Below are 20,818 nucleotides of genomic sequence, written 5' to 3'. Positions count from 1 at the left end.
AAAAAAGTTAAGAGGGTTCAAGTCTACTATTAATTCGCCCTGCTTGACACAGTCTTAAGATACATGCAAATCAAAGTCGATATACAACATTGGAATGTGATATCTGTTAGAAATTACGTGATATTTATAGGTACATGTTGTACTCGTTTTTCCTTAATAAGGGTTATATCCATAAATTTTGAATGAAACAGTTAACACTGCTTATTACTGTAAATTCCTTGTCTAGTTTTCTAACAAAACTAGTAGAGCTGCGACGTGATAAACATGCACCCAACAAGAAGTACCAACCAGAAGGATGGATGTAATGCAAGTCCTCCCATCTCTCTCTCTCTATATATATGAGTAAACCTTCATCATATATACCAACCAAAAGAAAATATTCAATCTTCAAAACTGTATTATGGCAACTTCTCAAACATCTTTACCCAAATATTTACAAGACCTAGAAGGCGTAAATGAAGTGTATAGGAAATTTTTCTCAGTCCTTCCAAAAGAAAAAGGATGGATGGGAACATATATGTACAACTATCAAGATTTTTGGGCATCAGCAAGAACAATCCAAGGTGTGATTGCATGTCAACAACAATTTCAAGCTCAAGACAGTGATATCATCCTTGTTACATCTCCTAAAGCAGGAACCACTTGGTTAAAATCACTTTTATTTGTGTTAGTAAATCGAAAGAAACACCCTGTTTTTGAACAAAATCACCCTTTACTTGTCAAGAACCCACATGATCTTATTCCATTTTTGGAACTTACACTCTATGCGGATGGTCAAGTTCCTAATCTTTCATCGTTCACTTCACCTAGACTCTTGTCAACTCATGTTCCCTTTGCTTCCTTGCCAAAATCTGTCCTAGATTCAAGAACCAAACTTGTTTATTTATGTAGGAATCCTAGGGACATTTTTATCTCTATGTGGCATTTTACAAACAAGTTAAGACTTCATCATATAGATACCAATTCCATGGAAGAAATGTTTGATCTCTTTTGTAAGGGGGTAAGCCCTTATGGTCCGTTTTGGAATCACGTGTTGGAATATTGGAAACAAAGCATAGAAAAACCTAACAAAGTACTTTTCTTGATGTATGAAGAAATTAAAGCGCAACCCAAACTTCTGCTCAAATGCTTGGCTGAATTCTTGGAATGTCCATTTTCCATAGAGGAAGAAAATCTTGGAGTGGTGGATGAAATATTAAGAATGTGTAGCTTTGAGAGTTTGAGCAATTTAGAGGTGAATACAAGTGGAAAATTGTCAACTGGAGCGGAAAATAAAGTGTTCTTTCGTAAAGGAGAAGTTGGAGATTGGAAGAATTATTTTACTACAGAGATGAATGAGAAACTCAATCATGTTATTGAACAAAAGTTTCAAGGATCTGGATTAAGGTTTTTGTACATTTGATTAGGCATTAATATGCTATATTTCTATTGAATGCGGTTGTTTATTTTGAAAAAATCAATGTTGGGTTTGTGTTTGAGAGTTACGTAACAAGGACAAACTACAAAAAAGTTCAACTGTAGTACTGGTATTATTTTAAATGTAACTCAAATTGTTGAAAAATATATAATAAATTCATATTCTTTATTTTGTCGCAAGCAATCACTTTTTATAGTTATAGTTTCAGGCCAAACCCTTATTAGTACCTTAGTAGTAATAAGGTTGAAAGAGGGGGGAGAGATTATTTGAGTCCACAAATATTACAAAATTGATCAAATTTTTTTATTACAAAATTAATCAAAATGCCGATAGAAGAGTAACTTTTTGTGGCAAAAAAAAGAAGAAGAAAAAACTATGACTTTTTACATTAATTTTAATAATGGAGTGACTATTTGAGCAAAGTTCAAACTCATTTTCGGTGCTTTTATGTGTGATGGTAAGATGTACATCATAAAATTATCTGGTTAGCACTTCCTAAATTAATTAACTAAAACCCACTCTCCTCATGCAAATTGTCAATCATCATCACTACTATATTATATTAAGTATAAATAACATAATACCAATCCTGATCAACTGAATTTTAAAATTTAAAAATCACAAATACATAAAAACTCAATTTTGATGTAAAAGCATAAATTAAATGTAATTTGAGCTTTGTTTTTGGTTGTTTTAGAAAGAGAAAAAATTATTCGAATTAAAGAAGATGAATATTGCTATTCTTTTGAAGTATTCTGTCACGATCCAGATTAACGGACCGTGCGGGCACCTACGCTATTCTAAGTAGCTAGAAGAACCCTTATTATCCAACTAAAAATATGCGGAAGACTTCTGTTTTAAAGGAAATATAAATTAAATTAAATACTAATAAACAAAATTTTTACAAATACTTCTTACAAATTTCCTTCACTATCCCAAGACTTGGCCAGACATGTACAAGAGCTACCTATTACAATTTACAACATAGACTGACAATGAAATAAATAATACAAAGACTCTAACATCTGCCAGGAAGAAAGTGCAGAAGTTAGTGCTGAATATTGTCATCCAACTAGTAACTGCAACTGACCTGCATCCAGTCTACACTCCATGAAGGAATGTAGAAGAGTAGGGTCAGTACAACCACATGTACTGGTAGGTATCATCGGCCGACCGTGTTAGTTCATATAATCATAAAATAGAATTAAGAAAAATAAATCATGATATCTTTAATGGAATATTATTCAACTAAGGTTGTAATAATGTTATTACTTTACCTATATAAGTTACAATATCCAACTACTCTTCCAACTCCATCAATATTATATTCGCTACTAACATACTCTAGCCTCATTAGTTCACACTATCAACCTCAATTCAACGGTAATACATCATTGTTCCTCTTTATTCACCTTATCTTACATCACTATTCCTCTTTATTCACCTTATCTTTTTCATTACTTATATTCACAGGAATAAACCCGAAATCATACACAACCCACACTAAACTCTCAGGCTAACAACCAAATGCTCTATATAATATTAAAGAATGATAACTAGCCATTTTGGTAGCTACGATTAAAACACGTATAAATAAAGCAAGTCAACCAACATATAAGTAAGTACAAAGCTTCACTTTTTCAAATACATATCACACAATCAAATACCCGATGAATCAACACTATAAAACTATCAAATCAAACCGTGCTCACAAACAAGTCACATAACTATCAAGAATATCAACCCTACTGTAAACATCCACAAACTCAACACAATATATACACACATGCTATGGGACTTATTTCTGCCCAAATAGTCATGACCTGCACGAAACAATCTATGTTCATGTACCGTACCGGCGTGACACCCGATCCAACATATACATATCCGTACCGGCATAGTACCCGATCCAACATATACATATCCGTATTGGCGTGGTATCTGATCCAACATATATATATCCATACCGGTGTGGTACCCGATCTAACATATACATATCTGTACCAGCGTGATACCCGATCCAAGATATACATATCCGTACCGGCGTCGTACCCAATCCAACATATACACATCTGTATCGGCGTGGTACCTAATCCAATATAGACACATCCATACCGGCGTGGTACCCGATCCAACATATATATCCATACCGACGTGGTACCAGATCCAATATAAACAAGTATTATCAATATCAAATTTATACAACCTCACCTCATACAACACAATGTACCAAGTTTACAAGTACACTTAAAGTCATAAGACAATTCCATCAAGTAAATTTTCAATAATCCTTTATACAAGCATTAACAATCCAAACATCAACAATATCAAGCATGTTCGAATACCAATCAACAAGTATTCATATCATTACTTTAAGGAGTTATCATTATCAAACAAGCCTCGCATACGCACAATTCAATAAATCATCATTATCACCAATTTAGCCTCTCATGGGCATCAAATAGATATAGTATTTTTATCAATACTAAGACAAGAATATCATAAAATAAATCACTATTTAATTCTTACGCATACAAGTCACTATTGAAGCCTTAATTACTCATTAATTATTAAAAGTATCATTACCTTCTCAAATACCGCAACTTGGATTCAAACCTCACCACCTATAACTAGCATATTCACGCGTATCATTATCCTCTACCTCTTTTCACATAATACAATCATCACGCTACTTCAAGTTATCTATTCTCCTCATCATATTTTACCACAATACATACAACTAAATACCATTACAACTCAACTAGGTTCATCACTAGAACAACTAAGAAAAATATCATATTCATATATTACATTTACAACAATCTCCTTTCGGGCACATAATACATAATATCATAAATATCACATAATTATGATTTTTGGGATTAAAGTTAAGTACTCGTGTCTTTATCCACCTAAACTCCATGCCCGTGGGCCTAAACATGCTTTCTCCCATTAATTCTAAATTATAAAAATATAAATTAACACAATCTTCTACTCATTAAACCTAGCCTACCTGGACGCCAAGTTTTTGGAAGAAACAAGCTGCAACAAAGATTCACTTTCCTTTCCTTCATGCCTTGAAATAATCAATCATCTAAAAATCAAGCAATTATAAGAGTAATAAGTAATTATTCTTCAATCAAATATCTTGGGGATTCAAACCCACAAATTCTACCCTTAATTCTTGGTCTATATCATTCCCTAAATTCAATTAATCATTAATTAGCTCTTTTAAGCTTAACCCATCTCCATTAATGAAACTTTTATACTAAAGGTCTCATCTTTACGGAATTTAAGATTCCTAACCATCAAAATTCATAATCTACTTTATGAAATTCATGTTAGGAATCTTTAATTTATAGTTTAAAATCAGCTCTAGGTCATATTAAAAACACCCATGAATATTCCCCAAAAGAATTCCACCATTAAAGATCTTTCTAAGGATTATAAGATATTAAAGGATTAAAAGACAAAGAAAATAATGGAAAAACTTACCTCCATGAAGGAATTTCACCTTAAGCTTTGGGAAATCACCTCTCTAGGGTTGGGGAATGAAATTTGGGATTTTTAGGCCTAAAAAACGTCTGAAGTTGGTTTAAATACAATCAGAATTTTCGCTACAGTGAAATCCAGTTTCAGCCCGGACAGTGCTATGTAAAACAGTCATAACCTTTTACTTCGAATTCATATTGAGGAACGGTTTGTTGCGTTGGAAAGAAGGCTCACAGATTTTTAATTTGATAGGTTATGGGGATATGGTCGTTTAAAGTTGGCCCTAATAGAAACCCATATCGAAACTTTATTGTAAAGAAAGTTTTAAACTTAACTTTGTGTTAGAGATATTGTACAACCTTAATTCACATCTATAGAAATTTCAAACTAAAGTATTGATATTATCACTAATTAATAATTAAATTCATCGGGCTTGAGTCTATCTAGACACATCCGAAGGCTAAAATCTTCGTCAAAAAGTTTAAGGTGACACAATAAATAAAATATTGGCTAATTTGGACCCAAATTAATATTGAGGAATGAATTAATTATGAATAATTTAGTAATGGCGAAATGGGTCATTACAATCAGATACCAATTTACCTTCCGTTCGTCCTCAAATAGACATTCAGTGGAGAAAAGCACGAGGTTGGAATTAGAGAGACATTACTAACAGAGTTGCTTATACTATACCTTGCTCACTCTGTTGATAACCTTATCGATTAACCCATATTCTATACTCAATCATTCTATTAAAACTTTTCAAAATACGAAGATGCGGAGCTAAATATTTACACACGAATCACTTATTCTCCTTTCAATGGCCTAAGTCTGAACTTGATGTTTACGGAAGCACGGTAAAGATGGTTAAAAGATTTACGTTAATGAAGACAAACATTCAAAAGCACCACTTTTTCACTACTGAAGCTCCAGAGTCGTGAATTCAATTATGAAAAGTGCTACGAGATGCTACATAAATCTACTACTTAAATTTTCAACACTAGATAAGTCACATCTAATCCACCCAACTCACAAGCTCTCCCTGGGACACCTGACTCGGTTTCTATCCAAGACTATCCTATGGAGAATCTACACTTAATCATATTTAAGCCACCACACCACTTACAAGTTTTGTAACTTAGATACTCGTATGCACTCAATCAAGACTACTAAATTTATTTTATAAATCTAGCTTCAATATCTCACAACAACTATCCCTTTTACCTCAAGATCACTCACCGTTTCAAGATTAGTATTTACTACTATACATAGATGACAACATAACCTCTCACTCATTATACAGGCTTACAACTATAAGCCATAAAGACCCATAGAATTATAGCCTACAACATATTCTTCTCCACACCATCATTAATATTCATCTAATTATCATACCTTAATCACTCAAAAAGCAATAAACACCAAGTATCACTCAAGGAAAGATCAATCATGCCATTTAACAATGCACTTATTTCCACATTTTGGGTTATTCTTAATTATTTTATAAATGTAACTAAGTCATTTGATTTTGCATTGCCACTATCATGAAAATTACTATCTTCTAAAAGAGTCACACATCAGTTAACTTTACAGGACATGTAAACACATAATTCAGCCACAAGGTCAAGTCAATAATAATTTATCTTCTCAAGTTTTTTTTCTAATGCACAAATCCACAACAACAAATTGTGTCCAAGAAATCCCTAACTCAATATTTTTCACAGGTCAAACACTTCATTGCCAGCCAAAACTCCCCAATATCACTAGTACCAATTTAAGATATACAGAGTCATTCTTATTTTTATCTAACAATATTTTACTACGGGCTTCACTTAATTCTGAATCACCTTAAGAGTGGTCCCTACATCACTAGAACATAAGCAAGGCCAAACAAAATAAATCGATTATAGGTCATTAACAGCCTCATCACCAATACCACATTATAGACAAGTTATCGAATCGATCAAATTCTATAGGTATCAACAACCTCTGTTAATTTTTGTCACTTTTATTTAAAACTCATTATTTTTCAAGCATTAAGAATTCGTTCACATAAGGAACTCAAAGATAATGTCACTTAGCTAGTCCTCACAAGGAACCCATTATAATTTCAATAATAGAACTGCACAAAAAATTTAAACACAGTCTCAATGATCAAACCACATAAGGATCCCCACATAATATAAATTAATTGAACTACACAAAAATCCATCCACAACATCATTAACAAGAACCTCCCATTACAGAAAACACATATCACCTCAGTCTTTCATTCATGTCACTTTTCACCATCTTTTCTTGACATCATGTTCTCATATCATCCTTACAATTCTCATACCATCAATTTCATAAGTATAACAGTACAAAAAAAATAAGTAAGGACCATAGAATTGCTAGTTTCACAATAACAAGAAATCAAATAATTCCATCACAATTATCAACAAAAACAACTTAGTCAATTTTCATCACTAAATTCAAGCAAAAACAATTCACAACAATGATGAAAATCTAGCAACACAAGTTTAGCCATATATCAAACACAAGCAATCAATAAGTCCATAACTTTCACAAGTCTTTACCTATTAACAATAACTTTTAAACCTTATTAACAGATACCAATTGAAATCTCCTAGATTTTTATTAAAAATTACTAAGATACCAATTGAAATCAACTACATTCCAATTGAGTTCTGTTAAAGTACCAATTGGATTCAACCTAACAGTCTAATATTAGGACAGCACGATAGAGAGAAAGAAATGAAAATGATTTCTACATGCCTCATAGCCTTCCGAAGATTGGGTGTGGGGCCTTACACACCAATCTATGAAACTCTACTTGACATTGCTCTTGTACTAGTGAGACCGGTGAACCTAACGCCCTGATACCAACTATCACGACCCAGACTAACGGACCGTGCGGGCACCTACGCTATTCTAAGTAGCTAGGAGAACCCTTATTATTCAACTAAAAATATGCGGAACACTTTTTTAAGGAAATATAAATTAAATTAAATACTAATAAACAAACTTTTTACAAATACTTCTTACAAATGTCCTTCACTATCCCAAGGCTTGGCTAGACATGTAAAAGAGCTACCTTTCACAACATAGACTGACAATGAAATAAATAATATAAAGACTCTAATATATGCTAGGAAGAAAGTGCAGAAGTTAGTGCTAAATATCGGCATTCATCTAGTAACTGCAAGTAACCTGCATCTAGTCTACACTCCAAGAAGGAATGTAAAAGAATAGGGTCAATACAAACACACGTACTGCTAAGAATCATTGGCCTACCATGTTAGTTTATATAATCATAAAATAGAATTAAGGAAAATAAATCATGACATATTTAATGGAATATAATTCAACTAAGGTTGTAATAATATTATTACTTTACATATATAAGTTACAACATCCAACTACTTTTCCAACTCCATCAATATTATATTCCCTACTAAAATACTCTAGCCTTATTAGTTCACACCATTAACCATAATTCAATGCTAATACATTACTTTTCCTCTTTATTCACCTTATCTTACTATAACACCCCAATTTTTTAGAACCAAAATGCCATACGGTGCTCATGATCCCGAAGGACCACAAGCTAATCCTCTATTGGTACCTATAACTGAGCAATGCATAATATGCTGGAATAAATGTAAAAGAGTAGTGAAAACTTGCCATAAGGTTCATAACATCTAAAATGCTCAAAACTGAAAATTGAATACTGCTATATCTATTTGAAAAGCCTCTAAACTATCTGAAATGTGTATTTGATGGGACATGTCCCCAACTAACTCCGTCTACTAAAAATAAAATGAATCTAATTCAGTAGTAAAATAAGTTCCATCCTCGAATGAAGAGGACTCATTGCTACGTCTGCTGCTGTTTACTGGAACTGAGCTACTAAGGCTCCTCTGGATCTCATGCTTCTAAACCTATGGTGTAAAGTAAAACACCATAGCACAAATGCGTCAGTACGTGGGAATGTACTGATTATGCAAGATGAGGTAAGGCTAAATGCAAGGGCTTATACATGAAAAATTACTTAACTGAATAATCTTGAGAGTACTGAATGAGGATATATGCATGAATACACAAATCATAACTGAAATCATCATGACTCTAAATACTGAGACTTGGATACTGCTTTACTAACGTCTGAACTCACTACTAATATTGAGATACTGAATAACTGAATCTTCTGATATTGATAACTGAGTATTAAGGTTGAGATCAATCTTCTCTAGCGGGTGATCTCTGAACTTAATGATAATGTGAATTGTCAACTGAAATCTGAGATCAGTTCTTTCTAGCGGGTAATCTCTGTATCTACTGGTAATGAGAGTACTTAACTAAATCTGAGACCAGTCCTATCTAGCAGATGATCTCTGTATACACTGATAATGAATATGATTTGACTTAGTCTAAGATTTGTCCTATCTAGCGGATGATCTCTGAATTTGATAATACTGAAGCTGATTAACTGAATTTGAGACCATTCCTATCTAGTGGGTGATCTCTAAGTTTATTGATAATCATAATGATTAACTGTATCTGACAGTCCTTACTCTTACTAACGAGCTGAGTTCCTTTACTGACTGATTTTGAAACTAAGACTATGGGAAGTAGTCATCTAACCGACATTCCCCTTTTAGCTAAGTTGGGGTCCAACTTGTAACCCGAGTTAAAAGGGTTTCAGTACCACGCCACGGGTAAAGACTCGCTTGTGGAGTCAGTCCTATCTAGTGGGTGACCCCTGAGATCAGTCCTACATATATAATATACTAACAGGTGATCCCTGAGTATGTCAGTCCTATCTAGCGGGTGACATCTCATACCTATACTGGCTACATATTATGGAACTTAGGGACTGCTCCTAGGGATTTCAATCCTCTCTAACGGGTGAGTCCCCACCCCTAGGTTCGCTGGGTGCTAATTCCTACTCCTAACTGAAAGACTCTGAGCTAATTCTTTTTCTTAAACTGTACCAGACTGAGCTGAATTTGTTACTAATCATACTGATTAACTGAGTTAAGCTAAGTTCACTTGGTTCTGAAGACTGATGAAACACTATTGGATCTCGTTATTTGACTGAATGATACTGAGTTTTGAATTGATTACTTGAATGTTACTGAGGTCTGAACTGAATACTTGGATGCTACTAAGATCTAAGTTGAGTACTGAACTGATGGTGGAATGCTAATGATACTAGATTAATGAGATTTCTTAAGTTCTGTAACTCTCTAAGAGTATTGAGTTCTGTAACTCACTGAGTTCTAAGAATCGTGGCTTGACTAAGATTATCGTGAAAACTGACATGGGCTCTAGACTTGTAGCTAAATTATCGGGTATAAATACCCCCAGGAATCAATAACATAAATATGAACATAACCATTCTTGAATAATCATGACCATGGGATTTCATTCACCATTACAATCATTAAAGAATCTCTTCAAACACTTGAAAATCATAAACCTGTGATAGTATAGGGAGACATGTTATTCGCTCATACTCCATTCAACAAGGTCTTGCATCAAACACTTAACATGTATTAAAGAAAACATAATTAGTGAATTTCAAGCTAACATGTCAAAATTCATTCATTAAGGCTTTTCAACAAACACTTGGCATGCATGAGCTTGCACACAATTGCGGATTTCTAGTCGAACATGCTATAATGGCTCTAATTCCTTCACCTAAGCATTTTATCACACATATGGGGAGTATGCTTTGGTTATTCAATGATTTCTACACTTAATTGACATAAACACATCACTTAACATGCAACTTGAAGAGGGTTTATCATGAACATCATACAATTTATCATATACTAGAATCAACTCTTGAAATTTTATAAATAAAACATGAATTTAACTCAATAATAACATGAACTTCAATTTCAATTCACATGAATCATGAAAACTCATAAATATAAGATCTTTGAATTTATAAAAGGATTCTTGAACTTCTTGGGTGGAAGGTATCACACCCTTTTTTTAACTAAAAACAGATTTGTTTTAAGGTTTTGAAAGGGCTTTTATTATTAAACTGACAAAAATGAAATTTTGTTATGAATAAGGTTGTTTACATTTAAACTCAGAGTCACCACTTGATATAATTTGGGTGTGCCAAGTCACCTTTGAAAAATCCTTTTCAAAGTAATTTTTGACTCTGTAAAAACTGATCCACGAACAGAGATTCCGACTAAGGAATTCTGTTGATTGAGGGGAAGGTGTTAGGCACCCCTCGGTCCCATGGTTTGACCACAGTCACTTGGTGGAGCGTATCGGCTAATTTGACACTACGAATATATAAACCACACAAAGCACAAAAAATAATCAATTAAGCACACGAAATGCAACAAACCTAAAATGTAGTGTTCAATCTAATTATAAAGTCCAAAATGAAAAAAAATGCGAAGAAATATAAATCCTATTCTAAGATAATCCTAAAACTATACTCCAATTCCTTATCCTCACCCGATGCTCTGATCCTTCATTGCGAACGTCTCCCGAATACAAGGTACCTCGGGGCATTCCCCGGTGAATGAATACAAATGACCACGGGACATTCCCCGACTGAATGAATACATTTTCAAATGTGAGAAAAAGAGAATTGTTCAGCAAATATTCAACATTCAACAAAATACGATTCCTAAGATTTGCCTATCCGAACTTACTATTTGCCTACCCGACTTGTCCTATCATGATTCTATCACGCTCAACATCATCAATGAATCAAAATTTATCCAAATTTGCTTTTATCGAGACAATCCCTTCCCGCATTCATTCTCAAAATAATTAATCAATTCTTCGACTACTAATTCAAGTTTTCACATTCAAATCCAACATCAACCAATACACAACAAAGATTCAAATATGTCAAACCACAAATCGTTCATATTCACATAAAAATTAAAGAAAGAGAAGATAAAATTGGACCTTATTTTGACGCTTTCGAACTCAAATATTATTCGAATGAAAAAATAAAAACCGCATCCGAAAACCCCGAGTCAAACCTCAACCAACAAAAAAAAACAACTCAAATTAAGAGACACACCTGGAAAAATTTTGAAACCAACGAAAGACCCCAAATACCAAGACTCCACTGGTATCCAGAATTAGAAACCTGAGCAGAATTCAAAATCCAACTGAACAACATCGATGAGAATATCAAACCCACAATTTCCAACCCACCATAGATGAATCCCACCAGATACCGAAGCTAGGTTATCGTCGTTTTAATGTTACCCAAAATGAGATAGAGATGATGAACTCCGACTAGCTCAGAAGGAATAGAAAAAAGGAAAATCTAATCAAATTCAAAACATCAATGACATTTTTCCAGCGATGAATCGCCGGAACAGTTGAGAACCACCAGTTTTCCTTCTCTCTCTCTCTTTTTATTTTTACTGTCTCTTTCTCCGATCTGTCTCGCCCTTCACTTCCCTCTATTTTTTGAATCTATTCTCTCTCTCGATTCCTCCTAATTCTATGCGTGTGTGTAGTTTTGATCAATATGTGTGATAGAAATTATGTGTGTGATGAGTGTGTGTATGATTTTATGTGTGTATGGTCTACCGTGAGGTGTGTTAATGGCCTTCCAGTGAGTGATTGTGGGTGTGGTATATAAATATCCCCCGCTGTGTATATAATTCTATGTATATATATATGATGATTCCCCTCATTTTGTTAGTGGTGGGCCCCCTTTATTCTATTCCTATCAACTCTATTAAAGAGCAAAACAAAGACCTGAAGGGAGAGGTTACGTGTAAATAGGGTAGGGGTTAGGTATCCTAATTTAATAGGTATGGTTGTTAATTAGTTATCACAATAATAATTGGGGATTGGGTTTGTTAGGAGTTTGTTATTTTGTCATTTTGTGGAGGGATAATTACATGGGGTAGGGCACGTGGTAAGACGGGGATAAAAATGTGTAACTTGGGTCTTCGGGAGGGACAAAATTAGGTGTCTACATCATGAACCCTTTGAATGTAAACACAAAGTATTTTTAGACAAAGAAGTAGACAACAAGATAGAATTTTGACCCAACCATTATTCAAAGAAAGGAACAGAAGGAAGAAAGACAACCAAGTTGGAAAGTCGAGTGAGGTCCCATCAAGGTTACGGTCCGCGACTCTGTCACTATATCAAAAATGAAAATTAGAAGTTGAAACATAAAATAAATTACCAAAATCCTATTTGTGCAGCTTCTTTGACTCTTGACTTGCTATTTCATCACCCTGTTCTTCAGGCGGGCTCCTGACTTGCAATTTCTTCAACTTGTTGCTTGGTTTTCAATTTCTTCCCCCATGTTGCTTGACTTTTCATTTATTTACCTTGTTCTTCAGGTGGGATCCTAACTTTCTATTTTATCACCCTATTCTTCAGGCGGGCTCCTGACTTGCCATTTTATCACCCTGTTCTTCAGGCGGGCTCCTGACTTGCTATTTCCATATGTTGTCTTTCAATTTCTTCACTTTGTTTCTTGAATTTTATTTTATTTTCCCCGTTTTTCAAGAGGGATCCTGAAATCACATCAAAACTAAGAAGAAAATTATCCCAAACAAAGATTATATAAAGAGATCATTTGCTAGAGATGTGAAGTTCCAAACAACAAGAATTAAATTTTTCCCTCATTTATCATCAAAGGACTTTTGTGAAAGTCACATCATTATAGGAATTAAGGAGAATGACTCAACTAAAAGGTACATCTTATAGGAATCAAAGGGAGAGACTCGACTAAAAGGTACGCCTTATAGAAATCAAGGAGATTGACTTGACTAAAAGGTACGTCTTATAGGAATCAAGGGAGATGACTCAACTAAAAGGTACATCTTCTAGGGGTCAAGGGTAATGACTCGACTAAAACGTACGTCTTCTAGGGGTCAAGGGAGATGACTCAACTAAAAGGTAGGCCTTCTAAGGGTCAAGGGGAATGACTCGACTAAAAGGTATGTCTTATAGGAATCAAGGAAGATGACTCAACTAAAAGGTATGTCTTATAGGAATCAAGGGAGATGACTCGACTAAAAGGTACATCTTATAGGAATCAAAGGGAACGACTCAACTAAAAGGCACAGCTTCTAGGGGTCAAGGGAAATGACTCGACTAAAAGGTACGTCTTATAGGAATCAAAGGAAATGACTCGGCTAAAAGGTACGTCTTATAGGAATCAAAGAGAATGACTAGACTAAAAGGTACGTCTTATAGGAATCAGGGAAAATGACTCAACTAAAAGGTACGTCTTATAGGAATCAAGGGAGATGACTCAACTAAAAGATACGTCTTATAGGAATCAGGGAAAATGACTCAACTAAAAGGTACGTCTTATAGGAATCAAGGGAGATGACTCGACTAAAAGATACGTCTTATAGGAATCAAAGAAGCGACTCGACTAAAAGGTACGTCTTATAGGAATCAAGGGAGATGACTGGACTAAAAGGTACATCTTATAGGAATCAAGGGAGATGACTCAACTAAAAGGTATGTCTTATAGAAATTAAGGGGATAACTCGACTAAAAGGTACGTCTTATAAGAATCAAGGGGGATGACTCGACTAAAAGGTACGTTTTGTAGGAATCAAAGGGGATGACTTGAATAAAAGATACGTCTTATAGGAATCAAGAGGGATGACTCAACTAAAAGGTACGTCTTCTAGGAATTAAGGGGGATGATCGACTAAACGGTACGTCTTATAGAAATCAAAGGGAGATAACTCGACTAAAAGGTACTTCTTATAGGAATCCAGGGAAATAACTCGACTAAAAGGTATGCCTTGTAGGAATCAAGGGGGATGAATCGATTAAAAGGTACATCTTCTTGGGTTCAAGGGAATTACTCGAATAGAAGGTACGTCTTTTAAGAGTGAAGGTTCAATTTAAGAAGTGTATCACCCAGCAAATGAAAACTAAAATTCCTGGACAGAAAAGTGTGTCTTCGAGGGATATAAGATGATGAATTTTTACCATGATTGAATTATCAAACCTGTGCAGCAACATTGCTTCCTGCATTTGTAAAAGTGAGAAATTAGGGGCCTTGATGTTTAGGCATTGAAATCCTTGGTTTTAAGGTGACATGCGTTCCTGTTTCATGCAAAGAAAAGTTGTGAGTTAAAAACATAGAGGCAAGTTTATATCTTTGCTTTCATGGCAAACTCTCTTGCCATCTCACATTTAACTTTGCTTCCAACCATTAACATATATCATTGAATTGTTGAATCATTGACCCGAACTCAGATTATTAGGAGTGACAGTACCAAATACAGTATCTCTGTTTTGCCATGCTTCTCAGATAAACCCTTTAAACCTTGGTATTTTCATGAGTTCCCAAGCTTTTCTGTTGACAAAAATTTCTGCATGCCTTATTCGGCTCATAATCATGTCTCTTTCATATTTTGACTTTTTCTTTCTTTGTGCAATTGAAGAAGCTGGTAGCCAGTTTTGAAATCTTTTCTCACTTATTCTATCATGGACTTGACTCAAAGACACGAGAAAAATGACAATGATTTTTTTATTTGGATAACTGACTCAAGAAAAAAAAATAAAGATAAAGAGAAGAAAGAAAAGACAATGAATGTCCCCATTTGAAACAAAGAAACGAAAAATTTATCTAAAATGACAATCAACTCTAATGATTATGCCATGCATTTGGATTATGCTGCCTGATATTTTCATCCAAACTTTCACCAATTGTTGTTGAGCTAATGACCCTGAAATTGAGTTACTTCCTTGGATCAATTGAATTTAGAGACCTCATTTGGCTAGTGACACCTAGAAGGGTTTTCGCCAACAAGCCTCTCTCATTTTTTTCTCTTGGCTCACCATTGTCTTATGTTATCCGTGAGGTTTTTTCACCAATGAGATTCTCTAATTTTCATTTATCTAATCTCACAGTCATCTTACGGTGCCCATGAGGATTTTCACTGATAAGACTCTCTCATTTTTTTGTCTCAACTCACCATCGTCTTATAGTGCTCGTGAGGGTTTTCACCAATAAGACTATCTCATTTTTATTTCTCTCCTAATTCGTTATGCTGAGGAAGACAAGTAGTTTCCAAAATGTGTCATCACATCCATTGCATGCTTAGCCTTAGCATTCTCAAAGATTGACTTGAAGGTCTTTCTTTAGTTGTACCTTGGCTTTTGGATAGGATTAGAAAGAAAGGATGGCATGGGGCCCAAACTACAGTTGAAGTAGGGTGGGACTTACAAATTTTGGAATCGACTCAAACAATGAGTATTAACTCATGCCCCAGTTTCTTTTGACTGGGCAATTCTAAATTATTTATTTTGTTGGACCGAGCCTAGAGTAGGGCAGCCTACGTATCTCACCCCCGAGAGAGGAGAATCAGGTCACACGTAGTTCTGCAAACTTGTTATTTTGCTTGATTCTGATTTTTTTTGCTTTTCTCTTTTATCGACTTTTTTTCTCTTTGAAATTTTCTGACTCTATTTTTCTCGACACTCCTCTTTACTTTTGTTTTGGACATATTTTCTTCTTTTTTTTCTTCTCTTTTTTTTTTTGAAACTTTTCTGACTCTACTGTTTTACTCGATACTTTTCTTTTGAGCTTTGTTGACTCTATCTTGATTCCAAAAGAGAGGTATGAAAGAAAATAACACTAAGGCTCAAATGGGGTAAACAAAGGATGACACGATATTTGAATAGCAGAACGAAATACCTTCGTCATATCAATCTTTGAAAATTCCAGTACATAGCATGCAATGTGAAAGTACACGATCTATATCACTTACATGTTTTACAACACTAACTTGCCCTGAGCATATGTGCCACCTTTTATTCTACACTTGTCAAACATACAACTCCACCTTTATTGTACATCCCTCACATTGAATGACTCATACTTTTGTGGAGTTGAATTTTGTTTTGTTCCTCGGGAGAACACATCCGCTATTTGACCTAATTGAGCTAGGTTTTTCAATTGATGACCAAGTTATTCTTGTGATTCTCAAAGTTATTGCCTTAATTTTTGAAAAAGGCTTCAACTTGTCACCAAATGTCTCAGTACTCCACCTATTTTCTTAGATGTTTTTCCTAACTTTAGCCCTCTGATTCAATATTTCATGGTTAAGTTGGATTTTAAGATCTGGCTGAAAATTCTGCTAGCATGTCATATCACTAGAATCAACATAAAATGTACTGTATAAAGGAAACAAACAAACGACACAAATTTAAACACAAAGGGAAAGGGACAATTCATTTAGTTGAAATAAAAGATAGATGGGTTTGAGCATAAACGACAAAGGGACAAAAGAAAATAGATCCCGAACTACAAACCTAAAATAATTCGAAAAATAGAAAAGAATAAAAAACAAACTACCAGACCTCATCCTAGTAAGGAGAGGGGTGACTTCTCAATTGCTCAGCCTAATGACTTAGCCACTGGTTTGCATATCAGCATGACTAGAACTTCCCTCACTGTTAATGTTATGCACCATAATTAATCCATCTTGAATCATCTTTTCAATGTCTCTTTTCAAATCTTGACAATCTTCAATACTATGACCCTGAGCATCAGAATGATACGCACATAGTATATTAGGATCAAAATTTCTTGAACGCCGATTAAGAGTGCACCCAAGGAGAGTAGTGATCATGCCTCATTGTACCAATCTCTGAAATAAATTTTCATATGAATCCCCAATTGGTGTGAAGCTATCTCTCGAATTCTGCCATGTTTCATCGTTTGGCTTGGATCAAAAATCAGGCTTAGAAAGGTTTTGGTATGCTTGTGGAGTTAGAGGACGGCTCTGAGGGGTTGGTGTGTTCCACTGTGGGTAAGATGGGGGTTGAACATATGGTTATGCGTTATATACTAGATAAAGAGGTGGAGGAGCAGAGTATAATGGATTTTTGGAGTGATTATGTGGAGTTTGGGTATGAACTTGGGTTTGAGCCTGAGAGTGACGACGATGGGGTCTTCTTGACCGTTCCCATTGTACAACTACAGTAGCGGATGTATCTTTCTCATTCTTTGTCTCCTCAATACTTCCTGAACCCTTTTGAATTGCTTGAGTAGTCGCATTCAATGTTGCAAAACTCACAATGCGACCCATCTTAATTCCCTCTGCTATCATCTCCTCCATTTTAAAGACCTCAATAAATGACTTGTCCAATGCAGGTAACAAGTGTTGATAATATGTTTCATCTTGCACTTGAATAAACACCTTCACTATTATGCTTTATTTTATTAGCGGTTTCACTCTAGCAGCTTATTCGCGCCATCTGATCGCATACTCTCTGAAGCTCTCAGTATTCTTCTTTTTCATACTAGTTACAGATTTTTCATGAGGGATCAACTCCACATTGTACTAAAATTGTTGCACAAATTCATTATCTAGGTCATCACAACTAATCACTTGTCGATGTCTTGGTCAACAAACCATTCCGAAGCTAGTCCTGATAGACTCTCCCCAAAATAAGCCATGAGTAGTTCTTCCTTCCCTCCAGCGCCTTTTAATTGGTTACAAAAATGCCTCAAATGTGCCAGTGGGTCCCCATGTCCTTTATATTTCTCAAACTTCGGTATTTTAAAGCCAAGAGGAAGGTTGACACCTGGAAACATGCATAAGTCCTTATATAAGACATTTTTGTAACCCCCAAGTCCTTGCAAGTTCTCCAAACTTCTTAATTTTTTGGTCATTTCCTCTTGTTCTTTTGTCATAACAGGCTTCTCAGTGTTACCACAAAGTCCAATCAACTTGAATGTAGGCTCAGAATTGTAATGCTAATCACCAGTAATATTCAAAGCAGGCTCTCTTGTAGAGTGGGGAGGCACAACTTATGGATGAACATCAAAAGTAGGAGCTTCTAGTGGGGGTGGCACCGCAAACGCATGAAAATCAGGTGGAGCTGAGATGTGGTAGTCTTGCATTGGGGAGTGAGGAAATGAACGTTGGAATTGGTTTGATACTGTTTCCCCAGAGTCGATCCTGATGCATGTTATGCCATATCAACAAAAATGGGAAATTGTGTATGTGACATGGGAGGCAAGCTAGAAAGATATTCCAGATTATCAGTGGGAATTGGGGGAGCCGGCAACCCATTAGCCCAAGCTCGATGCATTTTTATTATTTGTTGCCTTAATTTCCAAATCTCTTCATTAGCTCCTAAATTCTCATTTCCCGAACTCCCTATCTGATTAGTGACAATAAACTCGGTATCCGTGTTGGCCATAACCTTCTCTGTGACTTGGTGCAATATGGAGGACCAGCCAAAATGCCACAAACTAACCACCTCAAACTAACTGAACAAGAGATAGTAAATGCGTTAGAGTTCAACACTTTCTCAAAATCTCTTTTTTTTAAAAGGTCACTGAACCCAAGAAGGGCGCCTACATATCTCACACCCGAGAGAGCAGAATTAGGTGTGCGTAGTTCGTGAAGTTTGGACACAAAATGGGCGATCAACTCTCTTTCTTTTTCTCCCTTTTTTTTTTTGAAACTTTGAGAAGAAAAGAAAATAATAAATTGTCAAAAGAATTGATGAAATATTTTTTTGCATTTTTCAAGTTAAAACTTCCTATACAAAATGAAACCTATAATTACCAAAGAAAAATCTTTTTGGATTTTTAATATCATATGACAAAGAAACTTGAAATTATTAAAGTAAAATCTTTTTGTAGCTTTTAAAGATGTATATGACACCTAATCTAGATGAAGAGTGAAGAAAATCTTTTTGAATTCTTTTAAATAAGATCCCCGAACCAATAATAGGTTGCCTACGTATCTCACTCCGAAAAGAGGAGAATTAGGGGTGCGGAGTTCGTCCAGATTGAACAAATAAAGATTAGAAAACCGACTAAACCCTAACCTAAGCAACACGACCACAAACAAATGACAAACAACATTAATAAAAAAAATTGAGTTTTCAAAATGACACTTCACGAAGAACTGACACCAACAACTATGAATAAAAATCTTTTTGGTATTTTTGTTATAAGAAATATACAAAACTTCTATCATTTTTGAATTTTCTTTTATAAAAACCTACTATTGTAAAAAAAAATCTTGTTAGAGTTTTCGAATGGTGAATGCTTACTAAAGAGACAAAAGAAAATCTTTTTGATGATTTTTTGGATTTTTTCGTGAAATAAGTGTAAAAGGTAAAAAATCTTTTTGAATTTTTAAATTGTGAAAAACGAAAGCCATAAAGAACTCTAAACAAACTACGAAACACTTTTTTTCTTTTTTTTTTTTGGCTCACCTTTTCTTTTTCTCTCTTTTTTTCAGCACTTTCTTGTCTATGCACTTTACTTCTAACACATGTTTTTCCCCAAATCAGTCCGTCAAATGACCACGCTACCCTCAAAGATGCAACATTCAGCACGTAGAGATGCTTTAGAGGTGAGTCTCCTACAAGGGACCAAGTGAGTCCCGCTAGGTCTCAATATGATGCACATAAGCATGACCTAAAGTTGACCTACGCTGGGGTTCACTCACAAGGCTATTCGGTGGAATGTATGGTCGATAGTGTCTGCGAAAGCGTTCCACCTACTCCATACAACCCAACGGCACCCCCCTTCTAAAATAAGGGTGACTCAACTATAGGTCGTGTACACACGTGTACTACGAACTTATTGTAGAAAGAATGACTCGGGTTATGCACATGATGCCAGATATAAAAGGGTAACACATAAAGTAAAAACTGCAAACAAAGAGAACTTAGACACTCAATCAATGATAAACAATAACACAAAACAACACAAACAAAATGTCTATACACCTACGGTGTCAAAATAAGCCGATACAACTCCATAATAAACTCGAATTCTAAAAAAGATCCCCAGTAGAGTCGCCAGAGCTGTCACAACTCTTTTTTAACTAAATAAAGATTTGTTTTAAGGTTTTGAAAGGGCTTTTATGATTAAAATGACAA

The 20,818-nt window shown here is 35.0% G+C and overlaps 1 protein-coding gene across 1 annotated transcript; it reads left to right on the top strand.

Annotated features, from left to right (window-relative positions):
- The first annotated feature begins 400 nt into the window (after positions 1 to 400).
- LOC107847177 (cytosolic sulfotransferase 12-like) lies at positions 401 to 1,585 on the top strand. The gene has a single exon (XM_016691404.2). The coding sequence runs from the start codon at positions 401 to 403 to the stop codon at positions 1,400 to 1,402; it is 1,002 nt and encodes a 333-aa protein (XP_016546890.1). The 3' UTR covers positions 1,403 to 1,585.
- The last annotated feature ends 19,233 nt before the right edge of the window (positions 1,586 to 20,818 follow it).

Source organism: Capsicum annuum, chromosome 11 (genome assembly GCF_002878395.1).
Source record: "Capsicum annuum cultivar UCD-10X-F1 chromosome 11, UCD10Xv1.1, whole genome shotgun sequence".
Taxonomy (NCBI): domain Eukaryota; kingdom Viridiplantae; phylum Streptophyta; class Magnoliopsida; order Solanales; family Solanaceae; genus Capsicum; species Capsicum annuum.
Note: the sequence above shows the minus strand (reverse complement) of the source record. Positions and strands in the feature narration are given on the sequence as shown.